Source organism: Hermetia illucens, chromosome 4, assembly GCF_905115235.1.
Source record: "Hermetia illucens chromosome 4, iHerIll2.2.curated.20191125, whole genome shotgun sequence".
In the NCBI taxonomy this organism is placed as follows: Eukaryota; Metazoa; Arthropoda; class Insecta; order Diptera; family Stratiomyidae; genus Hermetia; species Hermetia illucens.
The window spans coordinates 82,698,877-82,724,031 of NC_051852.1; the positions used below are offsets into that span (position 1 = coordinate 82,698,877).

A 25,155-nucleotide genomic window follows, 5' to 3' on the forward strand; every position below is an offset into this window, starting at 1 on the left:
GGAAGAACCACACGAGACGTACAAACGGCTTTCATCCAGATCGAGCAGGCGGCGTGAGATCTTGGGCTGCACATCAATGAAGGCAAGACAAAGCACCGAAGACGAATCAACCAACAACATCAAACCGCACTGGTCAAATGGGAAGAATAAGGATAGGAGAATACAATTTTGAGGCCGTTGACAATTTCTCCTATCTAGGGTCGAAAATCACAACCGATAACAGTTACGAACAGTTACGCTCGAAACGTCTCACCATAGGGTCAAAGCTCTGCCTGTAGAAGACCATGATCTTGCCAGTATTCCTCGGAGACTTGGGTTCTTAGCAAGAAGATTTGCGAACTCTTGACCGCGTTCGAGAGAAGAATCCTCTGAAGTATTTTTGGCCCCCTACATGAGGATGGACGATTCCGTAGTCTACATAACGACGAAATCTATGAGTGATACCATGACCGTCAGCTTGTGGATAAAATCCGGCTTAATAGGTTACGGTGGGCGTGTCACTTAATCTGTATGGATGAGGAAGATCCCACCCGGAAAGTCTACAAGGGCAATATCTATGGTAGAAAAAGAATACGAGGCAGACCCTGCCTTAGATGGAGCGACGGCCTAGGTCAGGACGACAGACAGCTTTTAGCGATATCGAATTGGTGGAGCTCGGCGCAAAGCCGGGATGTCAGGAGTTCCTTGTTGGGGCGGGCCTAGACCGGATACCGGTTGTTGCGCCGTTGATGATGATGATGAATATATCCGTATACATTTTGCACAATACTTTGGTACTTTTCAAGTAGGGTAGATAGCTCACCACTAAAATAAAACAATTTTGGTCTCTATTTTTTGACTAAGCAATTATAAACTTTCATTTTATTCTGAATATTAATTATATCAACAATTAAAATTTTGCCGTCTTCCCTGATTGACTGAATTAGTTCATCGGATTTGCCTATTTCAATATTTAATCAAAATACAAATTTCTATTTTAACTCGTCATATTCATCTTTTATCTCTGTGGAGTATCTTTTCGTAATTGAACATTTTGACCTGTCAACCCCCTCCAATGCCGGCACTTTTAAAAGCTTATCTTATCTCATTCTATATTTTGTGCAAAAACAATGCTCACAATTCCTTGCGATGGGCAGATTGGGTTCTGGTCTCCTTTCGAATTCGTTTGGAGAGGAAAAAGCTATCGCAAAGGAGTCAAATCATACATTCGAAAGTTGTAGCGATAATCGAAGTACAGATTCGAAATGCATTAAGAAAATACATTGGAAATTAAATGTTGTATGTAAATGTCACCTACTTAAACACGAAATAAATAATATAAATAAATATTTAACTAGATTGTTTTTAATATATATAAGTTGTATAATAAAACGATCACATTAAATTAAATTTACAACTGTACAAAAAATAATCATAAATAAATTTAACAGATCCCAATAGTCTTCGGTTTTTCTTGCGTAGATATTTTCTCGTAATAGTTAATAATTTAATACAGTACATACGACTACGTGATTAATCAAGATCATAGTAATGGGCAAGATAGGAGCTTTGGTTTACCCGCAATTATGCGCACAATCAACACTAAAGCTAGGCAGAATTAATTTACTTAGCGAAAAATGATATTTTTATCAAATTTTGAAATTATATCTTGGTTTCTTCCTCGTGTTCATCCCTTAATGTCAGCACGTTGCTCTTTATGTGGTTTGTTCGGTTTTACTCTTTTTTTTTTGGTTTAGTTTACGAATTAAAAAATACTTTACTTTTATTAGAGGGCTAATACAAAAGTCTTAGTTTACTTATTGACAAGACCCCGTGCTTTAGGATAGGCCGACGCCGGTTTTTTGATAGCACTATGTCGTTTGCTGTTCTCAATCTTTGATGACTTTATGGTCCTGAAACGAGAAGAAAGTGAAATTTGACGATTCTTATATGTTCCAGCTTTAATTGTGACAATTTTTATGTCTGTTAGTGATCGTATACATATTTCCCTACCTCACTCCGTTTTGTGTAGGAGTTTGTGCGCTCTGGTTAATTATTCGGTCTAGTCGGCTTCGAATACTATTATTAAAACCGTTATCTGTTATGTCAATATCATCGTCAGTCCTCATTGCCTCGGCCAGAACAGCTTGAAGCGATGCTGACACTTTCGGGCTCTGATATTCGTGCGTCGTCCGACAGGGCATATCCAGTTCATAGTTGACAATATTCTCGCCCTTGTAACGAACGGACTCTACATTGCTCTTCTTTGCCTCTTGCAATGCGAACTCAGAGATAGGTCGTCTTCGTCCTGAATAAGAAACGGGTCGCCGCATTAAGCAGTTGTCATTCATATTATTTGCACATAATTTCCATTCTTCTTGTTCTTCGTCATAGCGTGCCTGTGTGTATAAACGGTTTTTCACTTCGACCGGCACGAAATTGTCAATAATGAGGAGTAAACGTTTCAGCTCTCTGTTATTGAGTGAAAAGATTTTAATACTATAGAACGATTGGTTGTAAATGGACATACTTGATTAGTTCGTTTTGTGTCATTTCCAGCTCACGTAAGTCACGGTTGTGCTCATTTTTGGTATCGATTAGTTCTTGCTGCAGCGCCTAAAAATATAAAGAGGGTCATAAGTTATACGTTTACATATGATTAAACCGGAATGGGACTCTTACCATGTATTTGTTATAACACTTCGACAGTTTCCTTGTTTTCAGTTCAACTTCCTGTTCCAATGAAGTTACTGTCCCCAAGATTTCAAGAGTCGTTTCCTCCTGAAGTTCAAGTTGTTGCTGCATTTCCACTTCCCGTCTCTACAAAAAAGCGAATCAGAAGATAAGAGTTGAAAGTCGGGGGAAGTTATTGAGTACTTACTTTTCGTTCGGCTATTTCCTCCAACCGCTTTTCTAGTTCAATTTGTCGCTCTGTGTACGTGTCAAGAATATTTCTACCTCCTCGAACCAACTGGCCTTCCAATTCATTTAATTTAGTAGCCAATTGTGAAGTGATTTCTCGTTCTCGCTAAATTTAAAAAAGGATATTCGAATTCAACATTTTTCTCCTGAAAAAAGCCTTAAGTGAATACAACAAACCTCCAATGCTACTTTGGATTCTGCATCCATGGCAATCACGGCACTCATATCATTATTTTCATCATTATCGGCCTCGTCTTCGGCTGGTTCTTCCACTTCCGGAGATTTCGCAGCTTTCTTAACAACTGTCTTTGTCTTCTTTCGCACCGTACTTCGCTCGACCTTCTGCCTGTCTGCAATCAGCTGCTTCAACCTGGCAATTTCTTCTTGATACTGTTTCAATTTAGCATCTTGTGGATCATCGTTTTTGATAGGTTTGTTCTGAATAGCTTTAGCTCGACTAGCATATCGTAGAGTAGTTAAAGTTTCGTTATAATTAATACTAGACGGGCCGATATTCGCTATCATGGTGGTTTTCGAATTACCACCAAGAGAGTCTTGAAGCAGTCGTGTCAATTTCGAATCACGATACGGAATGTGGGGGGAATTTTCAGCTAACGCTGATATCACATTGCCCAAAGATGAAAGTGCTAGGTTGATTTTGCTCGCTTCCTTTAGACGTTCTGCCGTTGCTCCAGTCTTTGATTGACGTTCGCTGCCTGCTAAATCGATTAGGTTCAATTTGCCCACCTTCACTGTATTCGAATCCGTCTCGCACATTTCAATTTTTATCATAAAAATCGCATGTGATCGAGAACTGTGTTCGTTCATGTTTGTAAACCCAACGGTTCGATTTTTATTGCCCTGATTCATCACAGTTATCATATCTTCGACGCTTTTGCATGTTACTGAATGCAAATTGGGAACATAGACCCCCATTTTTTCGCGTTCTCGAAGTTCAAGTGTTTTGCAATTTGGCTGCAATAAATCGCGTAGCTCCTCCATGTAAATTTCAAGATAGGAAACAGACACCAAAAATGTATTCAAGTTTTGCGCTCGACTAATGTGTGACCAAATTTGTTCGAATGTGCGGGGAATGATGCCTTTTTGTTCCTCATCACCACGTATGCCTTCCATTGTATGCGTTTTGCCTGTACCTGTTTGGCCGTAAGCAAAAACACAACAATTGAATCCCTCCAAAACGCTTGTAACCAGAGGGCGCACTATCTCATCGTATATGTTTTTCTGTGTTGATCTGGAAGGAAAGCAAAGGGCACAATTGAAGTAGAAGTTATTAAAGTTTTAAAACGAACTTACGAGTGATCGTAAACGGCATCGTATGTGAAAGTTTTGCGATTCTCCTTGTTGGCTTCATTAGGGTTTTGTATTTCGACAACTCCGCGCCGCGGATATGTAGATACAACCTGTGAAGCCCCATCACAAGCCTTTTCCTTTTTACTTATGGGGCGGCATCGTACTATGACTTTTACACATTCGTTTAGAGCTTTCTGTAAGCAATTAAATTCCATTAATGTAATATTATATTTAGCAAAAAATATTGATTTTTAATAGGTGGCGTGGTTTTTTATCAAGTTCACAACCTCGGAGCTGCAAGAGGCTATTCAAATGTAAACAGTGATTTGACAACAGCGATATACATATGGAGAACTGGCTAGATAAAAGCGAATTTTAGGGGTTACTCCTCTGTAAGCTAGATGTAGAACTCATAGACAATTGTGCCCTAAGAACCTGCAAATCGCGCTTCGAAGTCAGCCTGATCTTTTGGTTAAGACGTTGTGCTTTCGTCGGCGGTCTATCATTGGGTTTCTCGACAATGGCATTGAGGTTCCCTAGAGTGCTCAGTTGTCCCACTCTAGAGTGAATTTCTGCGATATAGACGGAACACTCTGGGATCAAACGAGATAAGTTGATGGAACTTGGAAAGTGGAGACCCAGTGCCGGATTAATGCTTACTAACTGGAAATTTCCCATCTAGAATGAAGAACATCTTAATATTGCAGTGCCCCGCACCGAGTGAGATTTCTGATGCAGAGAAGGAGGTCTATGGGTAACTTAAGGCCATCCAGGAGAGGCTTCCTAAAGGTGGCATTGCGATCGTGATATATTATCTGAATACCAAGGTGGGATTTGATAATAGTTTGCTCGGACAAGTGATGATCAAACATAGTTTAGAGGACTGTAATAAAATGGTGAGAAGTTTGAGAGCTTCCACCGCCTCGTTATTGGTGGCACATCGCTCGAGCACAGGGCGTGTCGACAGTTGGGTTACAATTGACCGATAACATAAATCTACTCAGATCAACCACATCGCGATCAGCAGTAGATTTAGAAGTTGTCTTTTAAATGTGTGAAAAAAGGAAGGGGCTGACATCGGTCTCGACCGAGATCATCAATTGATGTTGGCTTGCATATTGCGTCCGAAACAGAGGGTAGGGAGCTTCGAGTACCGAAGCTCGACACCGTTTGCTTACGGCATCTGGTTATCATTCGGCAGACATCTTGAGACACCCGCCGGAGAATATAAATGCCATGAAATCGGGATTTGGAGGCGAAGGTGATGCGCTTGAGCTCCGACATCGTGATGAACCTCGGGAAGTACAGTGTAATGTACGCCGTCGCACAAAGAATGCCGCCATTCCGTTGATGAGGGAAATAGAAACTGCTGCAAATAGTAACGATTTCGCTATTATATACTGTATCACGAAGGAATTTGAACGTGGTTCCAAGCCTGTTAATGTCCTGTGGGGGACACTAACGGTAGGCTCTAACTTCACAATGACGAGGAGCCTTAGAAATGGAGGTACATTCTATCAAAGTTCTCAACAGTATAACATCTGGTGAAGTCACAATTACATGAGGATACAGACAACTCCTCCAATCAAAAGAGAAATCACCTCAGCCATCAATACGGAGTAAGGCCGCTGGGCTTGACGGTCTCCCTGCAGAACTATTCATTGCAGTTTCTGCCGTCTCTAAAGAGCCGCTACATATAAATCCTGGGGAGCTGAGATATTTCTGAGTGAATGGAAGACAGGGATAATTGTCTAAATTCCGAAAACGAGCACCCTTGCTGAGTGCAACAGTTGAAGGCGTTTTTGCGTGACCACCGTCGTCACAAACTTCCCACACATGCAAAAAGAGATGCAATTTTTTTCGCTGAATATATTTATGTGGAGTATCAAATGGAAGGCCTCGATTAATACATTACGAATCAGTTTGCAGTTTTGAAGCCAATTGTGAAACGAGGGAGTGATGGGGTCGTAGAGTGGTCACACCAGAAAAATTTGAAAAAAAATCATGATGCCTCTATTTGACATCTAGGCCCCGAAATGCCCTCCACACTGATATTTGCTCAAATAAAGTTAATAATTGTACATTAATATATTTTTAAAATTTACTTCGAAAACTCTTTAATTTCATCCTAGACCTGCAAAATTTGTTGTTTTTCCGTTAACATGAAGCAGCATACTGGAAAGTTTGGTGGAAATCCTACCATTATTAACAAAGTTACAGTAGGTCAAAGCTGCTTTCTTTGCGTAAAATTGGTACCCCTAAGAGATAAAATGTCAGTACCACATCGAACTGAATATCGGGTTCGGTTCGGTTCAACGTGTAAACATACACTACGAGCTATGTATGAATGAAACCATCGTGTACCCAAATATTGGTACATAAAAGACTATCATACCTTTCATACCTGGAGCACCGAGCTCCCGGCTTCTGACTTATTTTCTGTTATTTTCTTTTTTCCATCTTGATTTTCAATGAATTATGTAATGTAATGAATTGTGTAATGTAATTTTATTAACTTTATTTGAGCAGATAGCGGAATGGGATGTATTTCGAGACCTAAATTTTATTCAGATTTTCAGATTTTTCGGTTGAATTGTTAATCTCTAGTAATTTGGTAAAAAAATGGTATTGGTACTCAAAATATTAAAATAAACACGAAAAAATGTATTTTTTCAATCTTTCCCAACATCTGTAGAGCAAAAAGGAGTCTTTGACGAGTTTTATCCTCTAGTTGTCCATTATATCAGAGGCGCTCATCAAAATACACGCCTAGATATCTAATGGACATCACATAAAGAAACTATTATTTTTCACGACAATATAGAATTCCTTCTCAAGCTCATATTGGCATATATCAAAGAATCTAAAAACAGAATTGTATCACATTTTTTATTCTGAAGTTTAACTTATATCTTGGTTAGTTTCTTATGTGCCGAGCATACAGAAAGATCATCGGCAAAGATTTTTGCGATAAACGATCAAATAAAGTGATGCTATCAGACTCTGTGCTTAGCTCAGTATACATTTAAATTCATATGATCCAGAAAGCCTGCCGGGACACTGGCGTTCTCGGAAATTTAAGGTTGAAGATATTAATGGAGATTTTTGAAACGTTCAAATTAAGCGTCATTTTTAAGGTTTTATGTGGAACAAAATCTTACTAAAATCGAGAATGTATAGTCTGTAAACCGCTATACATGCCACGAGTTTCATCATTTTTTGTTGGCTTTAAAGGAGGGCTTCCATATATACGAAAGGGGGGAACAAATTTTTCTTTCACACAATATGATCATCGGGGCATCAAATAAGAAGGCTCGACTTTTCGAAAATGTAATTATTTCTGATATTGGGTAAAACGCAGGAAAGTCAGGATCCAAAATGCGTGCCCAAAAAAATGAAACGGGTCTCGTCCTCATCCAACCAAAAAATTTGAAAAAAGAAAACCAGTTATGCGCCTATCAAAAACTAGACCTCAAAATCCATCCCATTGCTATATCTGGTCAAATAAAGTCAATAGCAGCATATTACTATATTTTAGAAATTTTCTTGAAAACCCTCCTTAAGTTTATTATAGAGGCACACACTTTTGCAAAAATATAGCTGATTATATATCGCATGATACTGACAAGTTTCACGGTAATCGTAGCGAAATCAACATAGAGTACATCAAAGTCGAACGTTTCATGAGGGGATTACCGATTACTGTACAGTCATTACCAACTGGAAACACACGTACCAGAACCCTTCACCACAAATGCTTCCATTACATAACCAACTGCTTAAACGTGTTCGATATACGCGGGTTGGCTTAGTGTGTAAGACGCGTAGTCTGGTTGACCACTTTTTGCGAGTTGTAGTATTTTGATGGAGACAATATTGATGCGGACCATATGGGACTTTTATTTGCATTCTTTTCTTGCTTTTTAATGAATGTAAAATGAAGGCGAGCGCAATGCGGACCACATTGACTCCTACAGGGTACTGTAAGCCTGTAGTGTACCGTTACGGTCTTGAACACACTTCAAAGCCCTAATCCAATGTGGATTGTTGCGCCAACCATTATTATTAAAATGAAATAAAACGAAAACATAGTAAACTCAAGCCTTATATGGATTCTATAATAGTAATATTAGTAAAGTTGTAGCGTCAAATTTATCTCCTTCGTTTGGATTTACTGCATTCTATCTATAACATCAGAAAATATCAGCACCACATAGCCAAGAATTTAAAATACATTATACCAGAGAGAGACGAATGTGTTCTTCTTTCCTGTAAACTAACATGTTGGAAAATTTTTTTAAAACGCTTTCAGCTGACAATAATTCACTAAATGCATTAATTACTAATAATGGGCTAAAAGTAGCTAAAGAAGAAGATCATTACCAATTTCATACACACATCGCCTAAGATTATCAAATATTCAAACCATTTACCATACTGAGGATTACCTTGGTGGATAAAGTGGATTTCGTGAGATCACACTGGTTGAACGTTAAACAGACAAGCTGAGAATTTAGAGATAGGAGATGTTTGCCTTTTTTCACTCATTTTCGAAAACTACTGAACCTAAAAATCAGAGTGGTGCGCTTAGATAAAATCTAGGCCTCAAAATATGTCTTATTCTGTTATCTGCTCAAATAAACTTACTAATAGTATATTACCAACTTTCAAAAATTGACTGAAAAACTTGCCTTGAGTTCATCCTAGGAGTACTAAATTTTGCACCGGCATAGAGGACAGTATTGTGCATACGCATGCCAAGTTTCATGAAGTTTCCAACTATTAGTGTCAAAGTTATAGCAGTTCATACTTTCGTGACATTTTGACATTCGAGTGAAATATTAAAATTCCATTCAAGAAGAATCTAATCCTCCCCAGCCCTTTTTAAGGTTTTGTGTAAATGTTAAGGGGTAATACACAATTGTGAGGACGGTAAAATCGATTTTTTTGATTGCATATTGTTTAAGTGGACAAGACCGGTTATGTGTCAGCTTATGTACTGAAAAGTCACTACTGTCAATATTGTAATAAATTTTTAAACGCATTTTTCTCAAAACAACGTTTCTTGGGTTAGTGCGGAGGATTAAAAAAACCACTTGATCATTCGCTTTGAAATTTTAATACGTCATTGTACACATTCAAAGCAATAGAATGAATCTCGGAGAAGGGGGTAGGTAGGGTTCCCCATACATGTGAATGGAGGTTGCAATTTTTTTCCACAGAATGTAGTCATTTGGGGCATCAAATAAAAGGGCAGACAGATAGACATTGAACCGATTTTAATAAGGTTTTGTTTGTAAAACAAGGTTAAAAAAGGATGGAAAAGAGCCAAGAACGTATCCTTTTTCTGTATGAGTTCAAACTCGGTCATAAAGCAGCGAAAGCGACCGGGAACATTAACAGCGTATTTTGGAGCTGATACGGTAAGCGAACGAACCACACGGCGAAAAATTCCGGACAGGCGCCGTAAACCTTCAAAGTGAGCCACGTGGACATCCAGGACCATCGATTGACAATAACGAGCTGCGTTTGCTAGTTGAATCCCGCACACGTTAGTCTGTGAGAGACATTGCAGAGAAACTGGGCGTACACTATTCGACAGTTTCCCGACACTTGCAACAACTTGGAAAGGTGAAAGAGCTCGACAAATGGGTTCCGCATGACCTTACGGAGCAAAACATGGCGCTTCGAATGGAAATTTGCAGTTCTTTACTCTCCCGCAACAGAAGCGATCCCTTGTTGCACAGAATAGTGGCATGTGATGAAAAGTGGATATTATACGACAATCGCCGCCGATCAGCGCAAAGGCTAGATGCTGATGAGCCATTGAAACCGAGCCTCCTTCCGAAGAAGGTAATGGTGACCGTTTGGTGGTCTAAAGCTGGAGTTGTCCACTATTCTTTTTTGGCACCTGGAGAAACGATAAATGCACAGAAATACTGTGTTCTACTCGAGGAAATGTACCAAAAATGGAGTATTCAACGGCTGAGATTAGTCGACAGAGATGGTGTGATAACCCTCAACGGCACTGCACGACCTCACGTATCCAGAATAACGGTTCAAAAGTTGAACGAATTGCAGTATGAGACTCTGCCTCATCCACCATATTCACTGGACCTTTCGCCAACCGACTACCACTATTTTAAGCATTTGGATCATTTTTTGGCGGAAAAGCAATTTAGGAACGAAGTGGCTGTCAAAATTGCCTTCGACGAATTTATCAACACCCGACAGTTGGAAACTGGCATACATGCTCTTGAATCTCGCTGGGAGAAGTGTTTTGAATCGACTGGCACCTATTTTGTAAGCTTTACAGTCGTTTCAAATTTTAGTACTGAAAGGGCGATTTCATTTGCAACAACCTAATATATTTTGGCAGGGTAAGATTCAAACACTGCTTATAAAAATAAGTATACAATCTTTACCATTGTGTTAACTTGGCGTCATTCCACTCTTGTAAGTTTATGTATAATTTCTTCTGAAATATGCTTCTTTAATGAGTTGGATGCTTGATTGAGATTCCGAAAATGACGCAGATCGGCAATGTTGGGCAAATTGTTTTGATTGCGCCAATATTTTCCGAGGCAGCATGAATTTAAATAGATTTCCCTGAAAAAGTACGTTCCAAACAAATTTTTAAAGTATCATAATCTCTCTACGCGAGTTATGTGACCATTGTTCTTCGTCACACTTCCCATAAAAGATTCGCTGGCTCTATTATTGTGATTGAAACAATTACAAAACCCTTACAGTGAATTATCGTGTGAATTATCGCGTCAGTTCAATAAAATCTTTCAGTGTCATTTTATGGTGAATTATCATCTCGGCAAGACTATCATATCAATTAAATTTTGATATTATTTTAAAAGGACAAAAATACTTTTTCAGATTATCAGTATGTTTTCGTAACACACTCAATGAAATATCTTCGAATCGGTTTCAGTTTATATCGTGTTTTATGTAAAATGAAACAGCTGGAATATGGGAAAACTACATATTACAATGTGTTTACCGATTTGCACTAGTTATGTGAATGCACTTTCTTATCATGGCTTCACATCTCGCTTTGAAACGGAAATAAATCCCATAAAATCGATTACACAATAGTAAATGAATGAAAATCATCTAACTCATTGACAAACAAAGTGAATTTTGCATTTTTACGTCATTGCGCTCTTTCATTTGCGATATTCTTGGAACATTTCCAAAATTCTTGTTTCCTGCTTTTTGGCTTAAAATAATTTAATTTTCTGTTTTCCACTTGTACAGAAATGTAGACTCTTTGTTAGTAATTTCACAATTGCTTAGTAATATAATTTTTCGACCAAATCAAAGGGTGGATGGATTTCGATCGTATTTTCAATTCAATCCTTTCAATATTTACCAAGATAGTAAAATGGAATTTGTGATATCATGAAATCAAGTTGGTCCTCCCACGGAACTGAATTTTTTTTAATTTTTGGCAATGATTGCTACATTGAAGCAATTTGAAGGCCGAAATAAAATTGATGGATTACTACTGCATGGATCTAACCCACTCAAACTGTTCGCTCGATTTTTTGCTTAGAATATAGATACAATCATTTACATCTAATGATTTTATATGTTAACTAAACACTTAAGGTAAAAACGACCATCTTTCTGATGATCGCTTTTAGTTGTCAAAGAACACAGTGCAGTACGTGCAGACATGTATTTCGTCAATGTTAATCAGAGCATCCACAGTTCTCGATTTCCTTAGCACCAGCTGGATATTCCAGACTTTAGTGAGAAGAGACGTTAGGAGTACTAGAAACACTTTTCTCCCAGGTGGGAACTGTGAATGCTGCAGGCAGTACCGTTCCCAGTGCTACATACTAAAGGGGGTGTAAAATCTTTTTTCACCGAATATAGTCATGTGGGGTATCAAATGAAAGACCTCGATTAGCACTTTTCAAAATAGATATTAGTTTTGACATTAGTTGCAAAAGGGGAAGAATGCGAGGATCCTAAAATGGTGAATTATTTTAAGGATCCAGAAACCCCAATCTAAAAATTAAAAAAAAATTATGGTGGGCCGCGTACATAGTATCTAGGCCTGTTACGATCTCTGCTCAAATAACTTAATAATTGTATACAATTATATCATATCCCCAAGGTAGTGATGTTGAAAATTTACTGCGAATCCGCCTTAAGTTCATCCTAGATCCGTAAAATTGCAGCAAGAGGCAAGGCTTTCATAGAAAGCATCATACTACAAGTTTGATGACAATCCTACTATTGCTAACAAAGTTATAATAGCCACTTTCGCACCAAATTATCACTACCCCACAAGATAAAAGATCATTGTCACATCGAATTTAATATCTTGTATATTCAACATACGAACTATATATAACTATATATAACCATTGTGTAGCCAAAAATTCTTTCACGAAAAGGTGAATCGTCAAGCTGTTTATTTTGCGAAAATCAGTATTTCGGGAACAACTTTTCCTTTCTTCAGTACAAGATGCCAGACATCTACTAGTGACGGAAAGGGTGTTTACCATTGTAAATGACACATTTTCCTGATATCTGAGAATATGATTCCCGACAGAATTCTTACTAGAATTTCGGATACAAACTAAAACGCATAAATGAGAATTTCATATGCATGGAAGAAAGAGGTTTTATGAAAAATTTAATGGCGCCCGGGAAGGTGACATTATGATTACAATGGAATATCTGAGATTTTTAACAATACTTTACTCGAATATATCATGGAAAAATGATTCTCATCGATGTTCACCTTCGCCATCTCATTCTACCTTGACAGGGCATCTTATATCGAAACTTTCAATCATGCAGATGATGCTACCTCAACGAATTAAGAGAAACGGGGAGCAAAGTCGGGTTGAAAATGTAAAACAATGAAACCAACATTTCTGTTCGATTGTCACCATATTCTTGGCATCTACGTCGTTGGACAGTATATTAGAGATTTCGTCTTTCCGTCATCTACCTGGTTTATGTCCGATGATGGCGATAATGAGATCAGCTTCGCTAAACGCATAGGCAGAGCTTAATCTTTCCTTCCTTTTTTACAGTTCCCATAGACCATCAGGTCGTGGCTTTTCAACACAAATGACAACTATTCGGATACCTATGAAAGGGTCGAACAGAAGGTGCACATGATGATGAGCGGCTCAAACGTTCGCGCATATATTTTACGATGGATGCAATACCATGATTTCCGCTTTTTTTTTATTTTTGTCTCCCCTTAAATCTGTACTTTTTGATCTCTCACTCCTTAGCGTTCTATATATTGGCGTATGACCGGGAGTAAGGATGCAGAACAATGACAGAGTACAGATCAACAAAGAAACATTCCGCAGAGCGATAAACAGAAGCAAAGCTCGCTGCTGGCAAGATATAATCGACTAGGTGAATGGGAAGCCATAGAAAGGAAACTCGGTTATGAATTAATAATAATAATCGTTGGCGGAACAATCCATGTTGGATCAGGGCTTTGAAGTGTGTTAGAGCACTTCATTCAAGACCGTAACGGTACACTACAGTATATTGTAGGAGACAATGTGGTCAGCATTGCGCTCGCCCGAGATTATTACCCTGATTTAACTCAGGTACTCATTCACAGCTGAGTCGACTGGTATCGGCCGTCAAATCACGATACAAATTCCACTGCCACCAGTGAGATTTGAACCACGACCTTCCGTACGACAGCCTTGTGCTCTAACCACTCAGCTATCCGGACACGGTTATGAATTGGTAACCCGAAAAATCGGGGCTCTGAGAAAACTTGATCATTAAATGCCGAACAGGTGGACTGTATCGTGCGGGAATTATTCCCTACACATTCCCTACTGGTAGACGACAGCAGGGTGTATGGCATCGAGGATCGAACACTTTTCTCCATAAAAGAATTGGAGCAGGTAGTCCTTTCTATGGAAACCAAGAAGGCGCCAGGACCTGATAGTATCTCATCAGAGGTATACAAACTGGTGTTCCACCATCAGTCAGACCTACTGCACGGAGTATTCAACGCTTGCTTGAAAGAAGGAACTTTTCCTTTTCCCTGGCTTGCGCTGATTAGCAAAGGGAAAAGAACTGCCGTCTGCATACCGACCACTCTGTATGTTTGACACGGCCGGTCAAGCACCCGAAAAACTCATTAAAAGTACAATCGTTGAAGCGATACGTGCTGCCTTATTGCCAAGGCAGTGCTGTTTTAGAGCAGGGATTTTAGGGTGGATGCAGTTCATCAAGCTGAGATACACGATCACGAAACGCTTGATGTCAGAAATGCTTGTAATTTGACAAGATGGAAAAGCATGCTAGGCACCCTAGACAAATCATTCCACGTCCCGGGTTATATCTTGCGGATGGATGGGCAATGCTAGAAAGCAGGCTAATAGAAGTACCGACAGGTACAAATTCTATTGTCATGAATACCACTCAAGGCTGTCCACAGAGTGGGGTACTATCGCCGCTGATGTGGAGTATGGTAGTGGGTGTACTCCTGGACGTGTTACTGGAATAAAAGTCCAAGGTTACACGGACGACATTGTTTTAATCTGTAGGGGCAAATATGAAGATACCCTATGTGATAGAATCCAAACTGGACTAACGGTTACTAGTGCCTGGTGCAGGAAGGTGCAGCCCGAAGATACTACTTTGGATATATACTGCAATATGTTAGTAAGGCCAATGATTACCTATGGAGCGGTAATCTGGGCAGAAAGAACCCAACTCAGCACATAAGCCAGGGAATTACATAAGCTCCAAAGGCTGGCTTGCGTGTGTATCAGTGGGGCAATGAGGACATGCCCAACGGCATCCCTGGAGGTCCTCCTGGGATTAACCCCTCTGCATCTGCACATACAGATGCAGGCAAGGAGGGCAATATTCAGGATGGCCGGTAGTATGAGTGAGGCGGGGAGCTGTCTAAATCGAAGGATGATCGATATTCTTTCTAGGCGGTATCCCGAATTACTGATACCAAGGGATAACATGACAACGAGGTTTCACTTCGATAAGAAGTTTGAAACACGTTGTAGTAACAAGGCAAACTGGGCCAGCGTGGCTCCGACATACGGCTTAAACCAGCAACTGATTACTTGGTACACTGACGGATCCCTCACAGCAGAGGAAGCAGGAGCCGGTATCATTGGTCCAAGGAGAATGTACTTTGAGCCAATGGGCAGGTACACTAGCATATTCCAGGCGGAAATATACGCCATAGACAAATGTGCCTCCTTTAATCTGCAAAGGAACTATAGGGGACAGAACATAGCTATTCTCACCGGTAGCCAAGCAGCGATCAAGGCACTTAGGTCCAACCAGGTGAACTTTAAACTGGTATGGGAATGCCTTGAAAAACTGAATACACTCGGCTCGTCCAACAAGGTCTGGATACTTTGGGTTCCAGGCCATGCTGGGTTGAAAGGCAACGAGGCAGCGGACGAACTAGCCAAGAAGGGAGCAGGGACGTCTTTACACGGGCCAGAACCCTTCTGTGGAATTGGAAACGGTTTCATGGCTATGAATCTAAGAAATGAAGAGGAACGGTTGAGGTAAATATACTGGGCGGGCCTACCAGGGATGGAGCAGTCCAGGGTGCTTAAACCTCACCAAAAAGAACCTCCGAATCATAGTGAGAATTCTCACTGGTCATTGTCGGCTAAACTATCACCTATGGAACCTAGGGATATCTACGGACACTGCCTGCAGGTTTTGTGAGGAGGATAACGAAACCTCTATGCACGTCCTGGGACAGTGTCCGGCACTTGTGCAAAGTAGGTCGAGGCATCTGGGAGAACACTTAATACCAGATGCAGAGCTGAAAGATCTGGAAGTAGGGAACATACTAAAGTTCCTAGCGGTTATAGGCCTGCTTGAGATACTATGATCAATAGGTACACTATAACCAGTAAAAGCACCACAATAGTTCTTCAAGGACGCGGTGCGACTTTCCCTTAACAGAATAATAATAATCTTGCGGATATTGAAAAATTATCTGAGAAACTGCTCCTTGCTCTTTGAGACGTTAGAGGGCCAGAGGGATATCACGTCGGTGGTAACACAGGGATCCATCTTAGTGTGGGACCTCTGCAATGCTTTCAACGAAAGCCTGCTTAGACTCGATATTCTGGAAGAGTCGCACCTAGTCGATTATGCAGATGATGTTGCGGCACTTGTTTCCGGACGCACTGTTGAACAGACTCAAAGCAGGTTTAACATATTGATGCGACGCATAAGCGGATTGATGACTGCTGACGGAAAGGCTCAAGGAAAGTACAGGGTGCGGCAGCATAACTTCCTTTTTTCAAAACTCAATAAAAACTATTGTATGCATCAGAAAATATTTATTTATTTTTTATAATGTAGGTACATGTCTAAAGTTTTTATTTACATTGTTTTGAAGATCAAATCTGTTAGGTGACGTCCCCCATTCTCCATACATTGCGTAAACCGATTTCTGGCGTTTGTCATGACTCTTGTTAGCATAGCAGGTGTTATGTTGGCAATTTCTTCTTGGATGTTGGTCTTCAAATCTTGTAGGCTTCTTGGACGGTTCACATAAACACGAGATTTCAAAAACCCCATAGAAAAAAATCACAAGGGGACAGATCGGGAGAGCGTGCCGGCCATTCCAAATCGCCTCTAGTTGGGATAAGGCGCTCCTGCACTATCGCCATCTTATAGGGATGAAAATGAAGATCATCACGAAGAAGAAGATGCGTGTTTGCGCGCAGAACGCCGTGACGATCGCAACATTGACGCTCTCACTGCTTCAATGTTCTCAGGTGATCTAACGGGCCGAGGGACTCCAGTTCTTCCTTTTGTCGCTCTTGCAGTTTGTCTGAATGTAGTGACCCATGTAACAATTGATTTGCGGTCTGGGACGGGAGCCAACGGGGCTAAATTAAAGCGATTCCGAAATACACGCTGTGTTGCAATAACCGAACATCCGCTTGAAAAGTAAACCTCAACGGCAAAGGCACGCTCCTCACTATTCCAACGCATGATGGCGACTGAACCGTGTCGGGACAAAACTTTACAGTATCCCCTCTTGAACGAGACTTCTACTAGCGACACTAGCGCTCCGCTATGACATCAACTAACTGAGTGGCGCGCATTTTAAAAAAGGAAGTTATGCTGCCGCACCCTGTAGTTACACGTGCAGAATGGCAGCACACACTAATTGACCGGCAACCCTCTTGGCAAAGCAAGTCAAGAAGCAGATGGACTAAACGGCTCATTGGCAGCTAAGGTGCGTGGCTGAATCGAAAGCAGGAGTGAGATTGACTATTTGCTTGCCCAGTATCATGCTGTAGGCGTGAAGTTTTCAGTCTTACCTGCACAATATTGGGAAGGCATGATCCCTTGACTGTGCATTCCGCAATGGGGTTATGGACGACAGATTTCACATCGTTTTTAAGGTTTTGTGTAAAATAAAAACGTTAAAATCAGTTTTCTCTCTACTTTTCTCAGAACTGGTTGTACTTCAGTGCAAATTCTAACACTTTTAATGCCAGTATCAAATTAAAAATTTTAACAAAATATATGCATATACATTACATTCTAGGTACAAATGGAACAAATGTCAACTTAAAAACTTTTATATATAAGATATACACAAAACCTTTCATATCTGAAGCGCCCAGCTTCCAGTTTCCCGACTTGTGGAAGGTAGGGTTGGCCAAAACTTTACAAACACAAAGGAGCTTTCTCCATACAACATTTTCAGAGGTATGCTCAGGAGCGCTGACAGATGGAGCCGGGTTGCGCATTATATACGAACTCTTCTTGTTATGAAGAAGATACAGCTCGGCTGATGTGGGGTTGGTGAAAGGAATTCCCTGAATTAACGGCTCCCTAAAGCGAGAGGGCTAGCCCGAAGTAATATAACAAACAATTCCAGACTAGTTCCCTGATGATGAGGACGTGTTTAGTTGGTAGTTCGACGGCGTATTATTGCGGGAGTCCAACACCGTGTGCGTAAACGCATTCACCTAATCAACTCACAAAAAAAAAATACTCTGTGGTAAACCGGAGAATGTTGACAGATTTTGGGACCAGCGGTTTGTCAAACACTGTTTATAGGATCGGAAACAGGCTTATTGGACAGCATGATGCTAGTTTTGTTGGGTTTTTTTCCGTGATCATAATTGACGTTCTCCCCATGTTCGAGAAGTAACCAATTTATGTCATCGCACCGAAGATTATAATGATGCACCTCATAGAATGGAGAGAAAATTGTTTGACCACTTTGCTTGTTTAGTGTGTCGTGGAGTTCTCTGATGATGCGAGCAGCATTTGTAACTCTGAAGCGGAAGTCTATTTTAGCATTTAGCGGGTGAGTATCATGGAAGTTGAACTTTGTTTTTCACTGGATTTTCCAAGTGAGTATCGAATAGAGCACCTCTTCAGTATTACTACAGGTCCAGTCACCATTTCCTAGACACAAGGGTGATGGATGTTGTTTTGGTCTTTTCAAATTCCTTTTCAAATTTAGGAAAGAAAACAAGTCGAAATCCGTCAGTTTGAATTTCGCGAAAAAAACATAGTACTATTGAACAAGTCCCCAGAATTGTCCGAACCAGGAAGTTCTATAGAATCACATTTCTGGACATCGAACATAAATCCAATAAAACATGTCACGAAGGCTTAGTATATAAAGCAAAAAAAATGCTTGCTAGATTTTGGAATCTCTCTTTGCCGAATATAGATTCCGAATGAAATATAAAACTTATACGTCTTGAGGATATCATATATGAGCAGCAATACCCCAAGGAAGTGTATTGTACTCTTGCACTGTATCCTTTTTTCACTTCAGACCGGCCTACAGGCAATAGCATGACAACTGTCACATTCGCCGATAATATCGCAATTCTGAATTAACACTCCATACCAGAAAGTGTAGCAGACATACTTGACGTTCACCTCAGAAGAAGATCAATTAAAGACATTATGGACCCTAACCAGTAGCCCATAGTAAGTGAAAAACCCGAAGTTCCATGAGGACCCGTCAAAGTTGAAATTCCATATCTAATGAATAAATGTAAAATTGGACTGATAAGCCACCTGATTAAATTAGCTGGAAGGTTACTGACTCACTTTCAGATTAGTGCGAAGCAATTTTAAGAAGAAATTAGTAATCATTGTGCATTAAAGATTTGATTATGCTTTTAAGAAAATAACATCATTAGTAAGGAACGCTGTTTGTGACTACTTCTTAAGAATTTAAAACTAATCTCAGTTCTTTATATAAAAGAAGGCACAATAAATAGAGGGTTGACACAAAAAAAAGTTCATGTTTTTATCATCTCACTGCTGACGTTTATCGTTCACAGTGGTAATCGGCTGTGACCATTGTCAACCTTGGTAATATTACTTTCACCTTCATATGATTAATGACAACTTTGGCATAAGTTGATGGCTATTGCGCTCCGTTTATCCTTGGCGATCAGACTTGCAAGTTGACAATGCAATCTGAATTCCATATTATTGAGTGACTGTCAAGCGATAATTCATGTTTTCTAATTCGCAAGAACGAACACAAATAACAAATTTCTTCGTGAAAAATCAGTTTTACGCGCTCCAACTGGCGTGTGGAGGCCGGACAAACCATTTTCAACGTCATTATGTCCACTTGAGCAAGTAATTATATTACTTTTCTGTTTCATCGTATTGAACTATTATGGCGCCGTTACAAACTCTCATCTTCTAATATTGTCAGCAACAGTTTGTGACAGTAATTACTTTGCATTTAATTGCAAGCAATTTTAATGAGCAGTAAGGAAACAACAAGTAAATGAACAAGTCGGGAAACCGGCAGCTGAACGCTTAAGATATGAAAGGTTTTGTGTATTTTTTAGAAACATTTGAGTGGACTATCCCATTAGAACCCAGCACGTAAAATGTGTATATATTGTATGAGAATATCCACTTTCGCGTGATACTGACATTCAAAGTCTTGAACATGCGTAGAAGCAACAAATTTGACATATTATAACCTTATTAATAATAAAACCAAACTTGTTAGGAGCATGCTCTGTGCTATCGCCTATAGTGCTGCATTTTATGGGCCTAGGATGAACTTAAGGGGGCTTTTGCAGTCAATTACTAAAAATTATAGTAACATACTATTAACTTTATTTGAACAGATATAAGTGTGGAGGGTATTTCAGAGCTTAAGCACTATATAGCGGCGACCTCTCGATTTCTTTCAGATTTTTCGGTAGGGTAGGTTTCGGTAGTAGACTTATCACGAACTCCGTCGAGCGGAGAAGCGCCTTCACAGATGGAAAAAGGAAGCATGGGAGAACCAACAAGTCTGTGAACTCGAAAAGTACAAGGCGCGCAAGTTTTACCAATAAGTCAGCAGGATGAAGCCTTATACACCACGATGCTCATCCTGCCGAGACAGAGGCAAATCTGATTTCCGACAGAATGGGCATATTGGAGCGATGGATTGAATACTTTGATGAAGTACTGAACAACCAGAACATCGGCGAGTTGGAGGTCCCACCAACTGAAGACGACGGACAAACACTGCCGCCACCAAGTTTAGGAGAAATAGTCCGTGCAATTCATCGGCTTAAAAATCATAAGTCGCCAGGAGCCGATGCAATTACAGCCGAATTGGTTAAATATGGAGGCGACCAGTTACACCAAGTGGTTCATCGAATTGTGCTCAAGGTATGGGACAGCGAATCAATGCCTGACGATTGGCAACGAGGCATTATCTGTCTCATACAGAAAAAGGGAGATATCACACAGTGCAGCAATTATAGAGGTATCACGTTGTTGAGTACCATCTATAAGATATTCTCCGTTATCTTGCTAGGCCGGATAGCCCCATACGCCCAGAACATCATTGGCCCATACCAAAGAGGCTTCTCTCCAGACAAATCAGATTTTCTCTCTGCGGCATGCGATGGAAAAACTGTTGGAATATGGACAACAGTTGTACCATCTATTCATCGAATTTAAAACCGCCTACGATAGTATAGCCAGGGTAAAACTGTACACGGCCATGAGAGAATTCGGTGTCCCGACGAAATTAATAAGACTGACTAGGCTGACCCTGACCAATGTGCCAGGCCAGATAAAAGCAGCAGGATCACTCTCAAGACCATTCGACATCAACAACGGTCTACGACAAGGGGATGCGCTATCATGCGTCCTCTTTAACCTGGCCCTGGAGAAAGTGATCCGTGATGCCGAGGTAAATGCAAGAAGTACGATCCTCTTTAAGTCCACCCAACTACTAGCCTATGCTGACGATATCGACATCAAGGGAAGAACCACCCGATAGGTACAAACTGTCTTCATCCAGATCGAGCAGGCGGCGTGATATCTTGGGCTGCACATCAATGAAGGCAAGACAAAGTATATAGTGGCAACGGCAGCACCAACGACGAACCAACTATAAACATCAAACTGAGCAGGCGGCAATTGGCGCGAGATCTTGGGCTGCACATCAATGAAGGCAAGACAAAATATATGGTGGCAACGTCAGCACCGAAGACGAACCAACCAGCAACATCAAACCGCACTGGTCAAACAGGAAGAATAAGGATAGGAGAATACAACTTTGAGACCGTTGACAATTTCTCCTATCTAGGGTCGAAAATCACAACCGATAACAGCTACGATGATGAAATCCGCACACGGTTGTTGTCAGCTAACAGAGCCTATTTCAGCTTACAAAGACTGTTCCGCTCGAAACGTCTCACCATAGGGTCAAAGCTATTCCTCGGAAACTTGGGTACTTAGCAAGGAAAATTGCGAACTCTTGGCCGCGTTCGAGAGAAAAATCCTCCGAAGAATTTTTGGCCCTCTACATGAGGATGAATGATGAAATCCATGAGCGATATCATGACCGTCCGGTTGTGGATAAAATCCGGCTCAATAGGTTACGGTAGGAAAGTCTATAAGGGCAATATCTATGGTAGAAAAAGAAGACGAGGCAGACCCTGCCTAAGATGGAGCGATGGCGTAGACCAGGACGTCTAGAATTCCTTATTAAGGCAGGCCTAGACCGGATACCGATTGTTGCGCCGTTGATGATGATGATGAAGTCCTTCGTCGGTGATATTATCATACCAGCGTACCCCGATAACACGCGGCAAAAATTTTGGGGATTTTAAGAAACAATGGGGTTCAGTTTCTACTCCAGAAAGGAAGATTATGGTTTTGTTGGTATTTATCTTCAGTCCAAGTGTACATGCATCTCTTTCCAAATCCAGAGTTATTCGGTCAAAGGCTGTGACTCGGTAAGAGAGCAAACAGATATCATGAGCGTATTCGAGAGGTTTCAGCAAAGATATCATCGTCCATTGAATTCCTCAACGTTCTCTGGAAAGCCACTCCTGCGTAGAGCATTCCAGATACACTCCCTGTTCACAATATCGTACGCTTTCTCGGAATCGATGAAGAGCTGCTGAATGCGTTCCAGAACTATTTTAGCTAATATCTTTGCAACGGCGGGAAGCCCGCAGATACCCCTCAGCTGTCGCACTCCTTTGGAATCTTAACGATCTCTGAAAGGGGTCTCGATTTTCCAAGATTTCCGTGTGACTGAAAGTAGTAGATCTGCAGTAACTATAGTTGCAACAAATAACTCCGCAGGGAGAGGTTAAGCCCAGCGGCTTTACTCCATTTGAGTGCATTGATGCCGAAATGATTTCTCTTTTGCTTGGAGGCAACAAGCCATTTCATCCACAAGAGGAGCAACTTCACCGATGTGATATGTGATACGATTAAGAACCGTGGTAAAGTGGTCCTCCTTCCTCTTCAGTTGCTCATCATCGTAGATTAGGAGTCAACCAAATCATGAAAAGATGTTCAACAACATGCAAGCTTTTTCGTGATGCGGTATACACTTCTGAAATCTTGCGTTCTGTGGCATCTTCCGCACGCTTATCGGCGCAATAAAAAATGGCTACAATTAACCTATTTCCTAAAGCACAGATAATGATCCTCGTTTTCAGACTGGACTCAAATTTCCCTTCTCCTTTTCAACCGTGAACACGCGATTGACATTTTTACTTCAATTAAAGACTCTCTTTCAGATATTCGTAGTAAATCAGTGCACTAGGAATATCAGAATTCGTTCTAGCGGGCGACTCAATGACAGACCATTACGAATCCAAGAGAGCAAATCATTCTCATAAAATCATCCAGTTTAAAAGCGCTCTCCATTCGAACGTGCATGGATGGTGCCAACGATTTCACATATCTTCAGTTCATGACTATGCCTTACTCTATGATTCATTTCCAACAAAGATCGTTAAAATCCGAATCCTTTTTCGCTGGTTAGATTCACGTCCAAGAAACAGTTAAGGTTTCCAATAAAAAAGTTTGGAATGAGCGCGTACAGAGCTCCACATTTTCAATTCAGCTTCTATGACGTCCTTTCAGACTCATCCATAATTTGGGAGAAGTGTTCTGTTCTCTTTCTCAATCCTTTTAAGCATTGTATTGGATACATTTCTAATGCAAGACTTTACAAGAAAGCTCAGTAGAGCCCCATCCAAACGCAACTGAGGGAAATTTGTAAGTAAAACGGAAGCATAGAAACGAGCGGATAACCTAGTTACCAGCACCGTACAACAAACGATGGGCGTAGAAGGCAACAGAGCTCACTCCACAGTCGAGTTGCAATCTTCTATTCGGCGACGAGGCAAATGTGACGCATGTTGCCCTTCGCAACTCCGACGTGCCTCCGGCTTGCGCCTCACCTTAAAAGGTTGCGATAAATGGGTGGACCGCCTTGCAAATTGTTTGATCAAATAGAGCTCCAAGTGCCGTGTCGCTAGTTCGCTGAGTAAACACAACTTGAGTGCGGAATCGATTCCCAAATCAATATTATGCGATCCCACTGCTTCACGAAACGCCTTTGAAGCACAGACGTCTCACCTTCAGGGGGCAGGTGGAGACATAGTTACCAAACATAGACTTTGACTCCATCTGTCGTTGGCAGCTTTTGATGACATTTTAGCACCGTGATCTCATCCTAGAGCGGCCAATAATTAAAATATGAATGATGCCCCGTTCAAAGACCCGAACGAGCCGTGAGTAGCGCGAAAACCTGAAGTGGCTGAGATAAGTCCATCCGCATCTCCATAAAGCCTTGGTCGTCTTCCGTTCGCAATCGCCAGTTGCGAATTACGACAGCCGCGCGTGAATTAGAGCTTGCGTTTAAGCAATGCACAAACGACTGGGGCGGGAGTCTGAGCCGTTGCAGCATCAACAAAAGCGATTTCGGGAAGCAGCAGAAAGCCAACTTCCAAACTACTTGCTCGCTCCTCTCCGAAGGTCACAAAGCTATTTTCGAGCCATTCACACACATGATTCATGCCATGAACCGTTTCACGCACTCGAGAAGCGGCAATTTAAATGTATCGATTATTCAAAACACAACGAACTGAGAGGGCCCAGCCAGGAAGGCGCATCAGTCACTGATTCCAGGGTGGACAAATCACAGAACTGACCTGAGATTTGCTTCGATTGCTCCGGTCCATCTTCGGCGGCTGAGAATGGTCTCACGCCCGTAATTTCACTGTCCTCGCACTTTTTCACTTCGCGTGAGTCCAATCGATTTTCACTTTCGTCTGCTTAATAAATCACCACTGCGGACTCGGGACAAACTCGCACAGCTTCTGCCTCTCACTGGCAGGCAGTGACGTTAGGATTTTTTGCCTACACCCCCGTTAGTCGCGAATGTCAATGCACAGAGGAAACGTCAAATTTCACCTTTCCAGTGAGGCGCTGTTGACGATTTGGAGAATTGAGAGTAGTACCTCTCGTCTAGTACATTCTGTGGAAATCTGGATATTGCATCAGTCTGCATCATCTCATCGTTTCCGTTGTGCTGAGAAACGGGCCGGGTTAAGAGAAATCAGTTCACTAAATGCCAATGCACCATAAATAGAAAATTAGCAACAAATA

At 40.9% G+C, this 25,155-nt stretch overlaps 1 protein-coding gene across 1 annotated transcript; it reads right to left on the minus strand.

Annotated features, from left to right (window-relative positions):
- Positions 1-826: 826 nt before the first annotated feature.
- Positions 827-24,915, minus strand: LOC119654933 (kinesin-like protein Klp68D). The gene is made up of 8 exons (XM_038060585.1): positions 24,699-24,915; positions 4,216-4,406; positions 3,079-4,153; positions 2,861-3,007; positions 2,662-2,799; positions 2,510-2,595; positions 1,993-2,451; positions 827-1,892 (listed from the first exon to the last, which is right to left on the minus strand). The coding sequence occupies exons 1-8, from the start codon at positions 24,726-24,728 to the stop codon at positions 1,793-1,795; spliced, it is 2,226 nt and encodes a 741-aa protein (XP_037916513.1). The 5' UTR covers positions 24,729-24,915; the 3' UTR covers positions 827-1,792.
- Positions 24,916-25,155: the final 240 nt, after the last annotated feature.

What these genes read in the sequence shown, in the direction of transcription:
- LOC119654933 (XM_038060585.1), bottom strand. Translation starts at nt 24,728, where the DNA reads ATGGACCGGAGCAATCGAAGCAAATCTCAG. An exon ending in GATGCCGTTTACGATCACTC is followed by an intron (nt 4,154 to 4,215) that starts GTAAGTTCGTTT and finishes CTTTCCTTCCAG; the next exon opens with ATCAACACAGAAAAACATAT. An exon ending in AGGAAATAGCCGAACGAAAA is followed by an intron (nt 2,800 to 2,860) that starts GTAAGTACTCAA and finishes GCTTTTTTGTAG; the next exon opens with AGACGGGAAGTGGAAATGCA.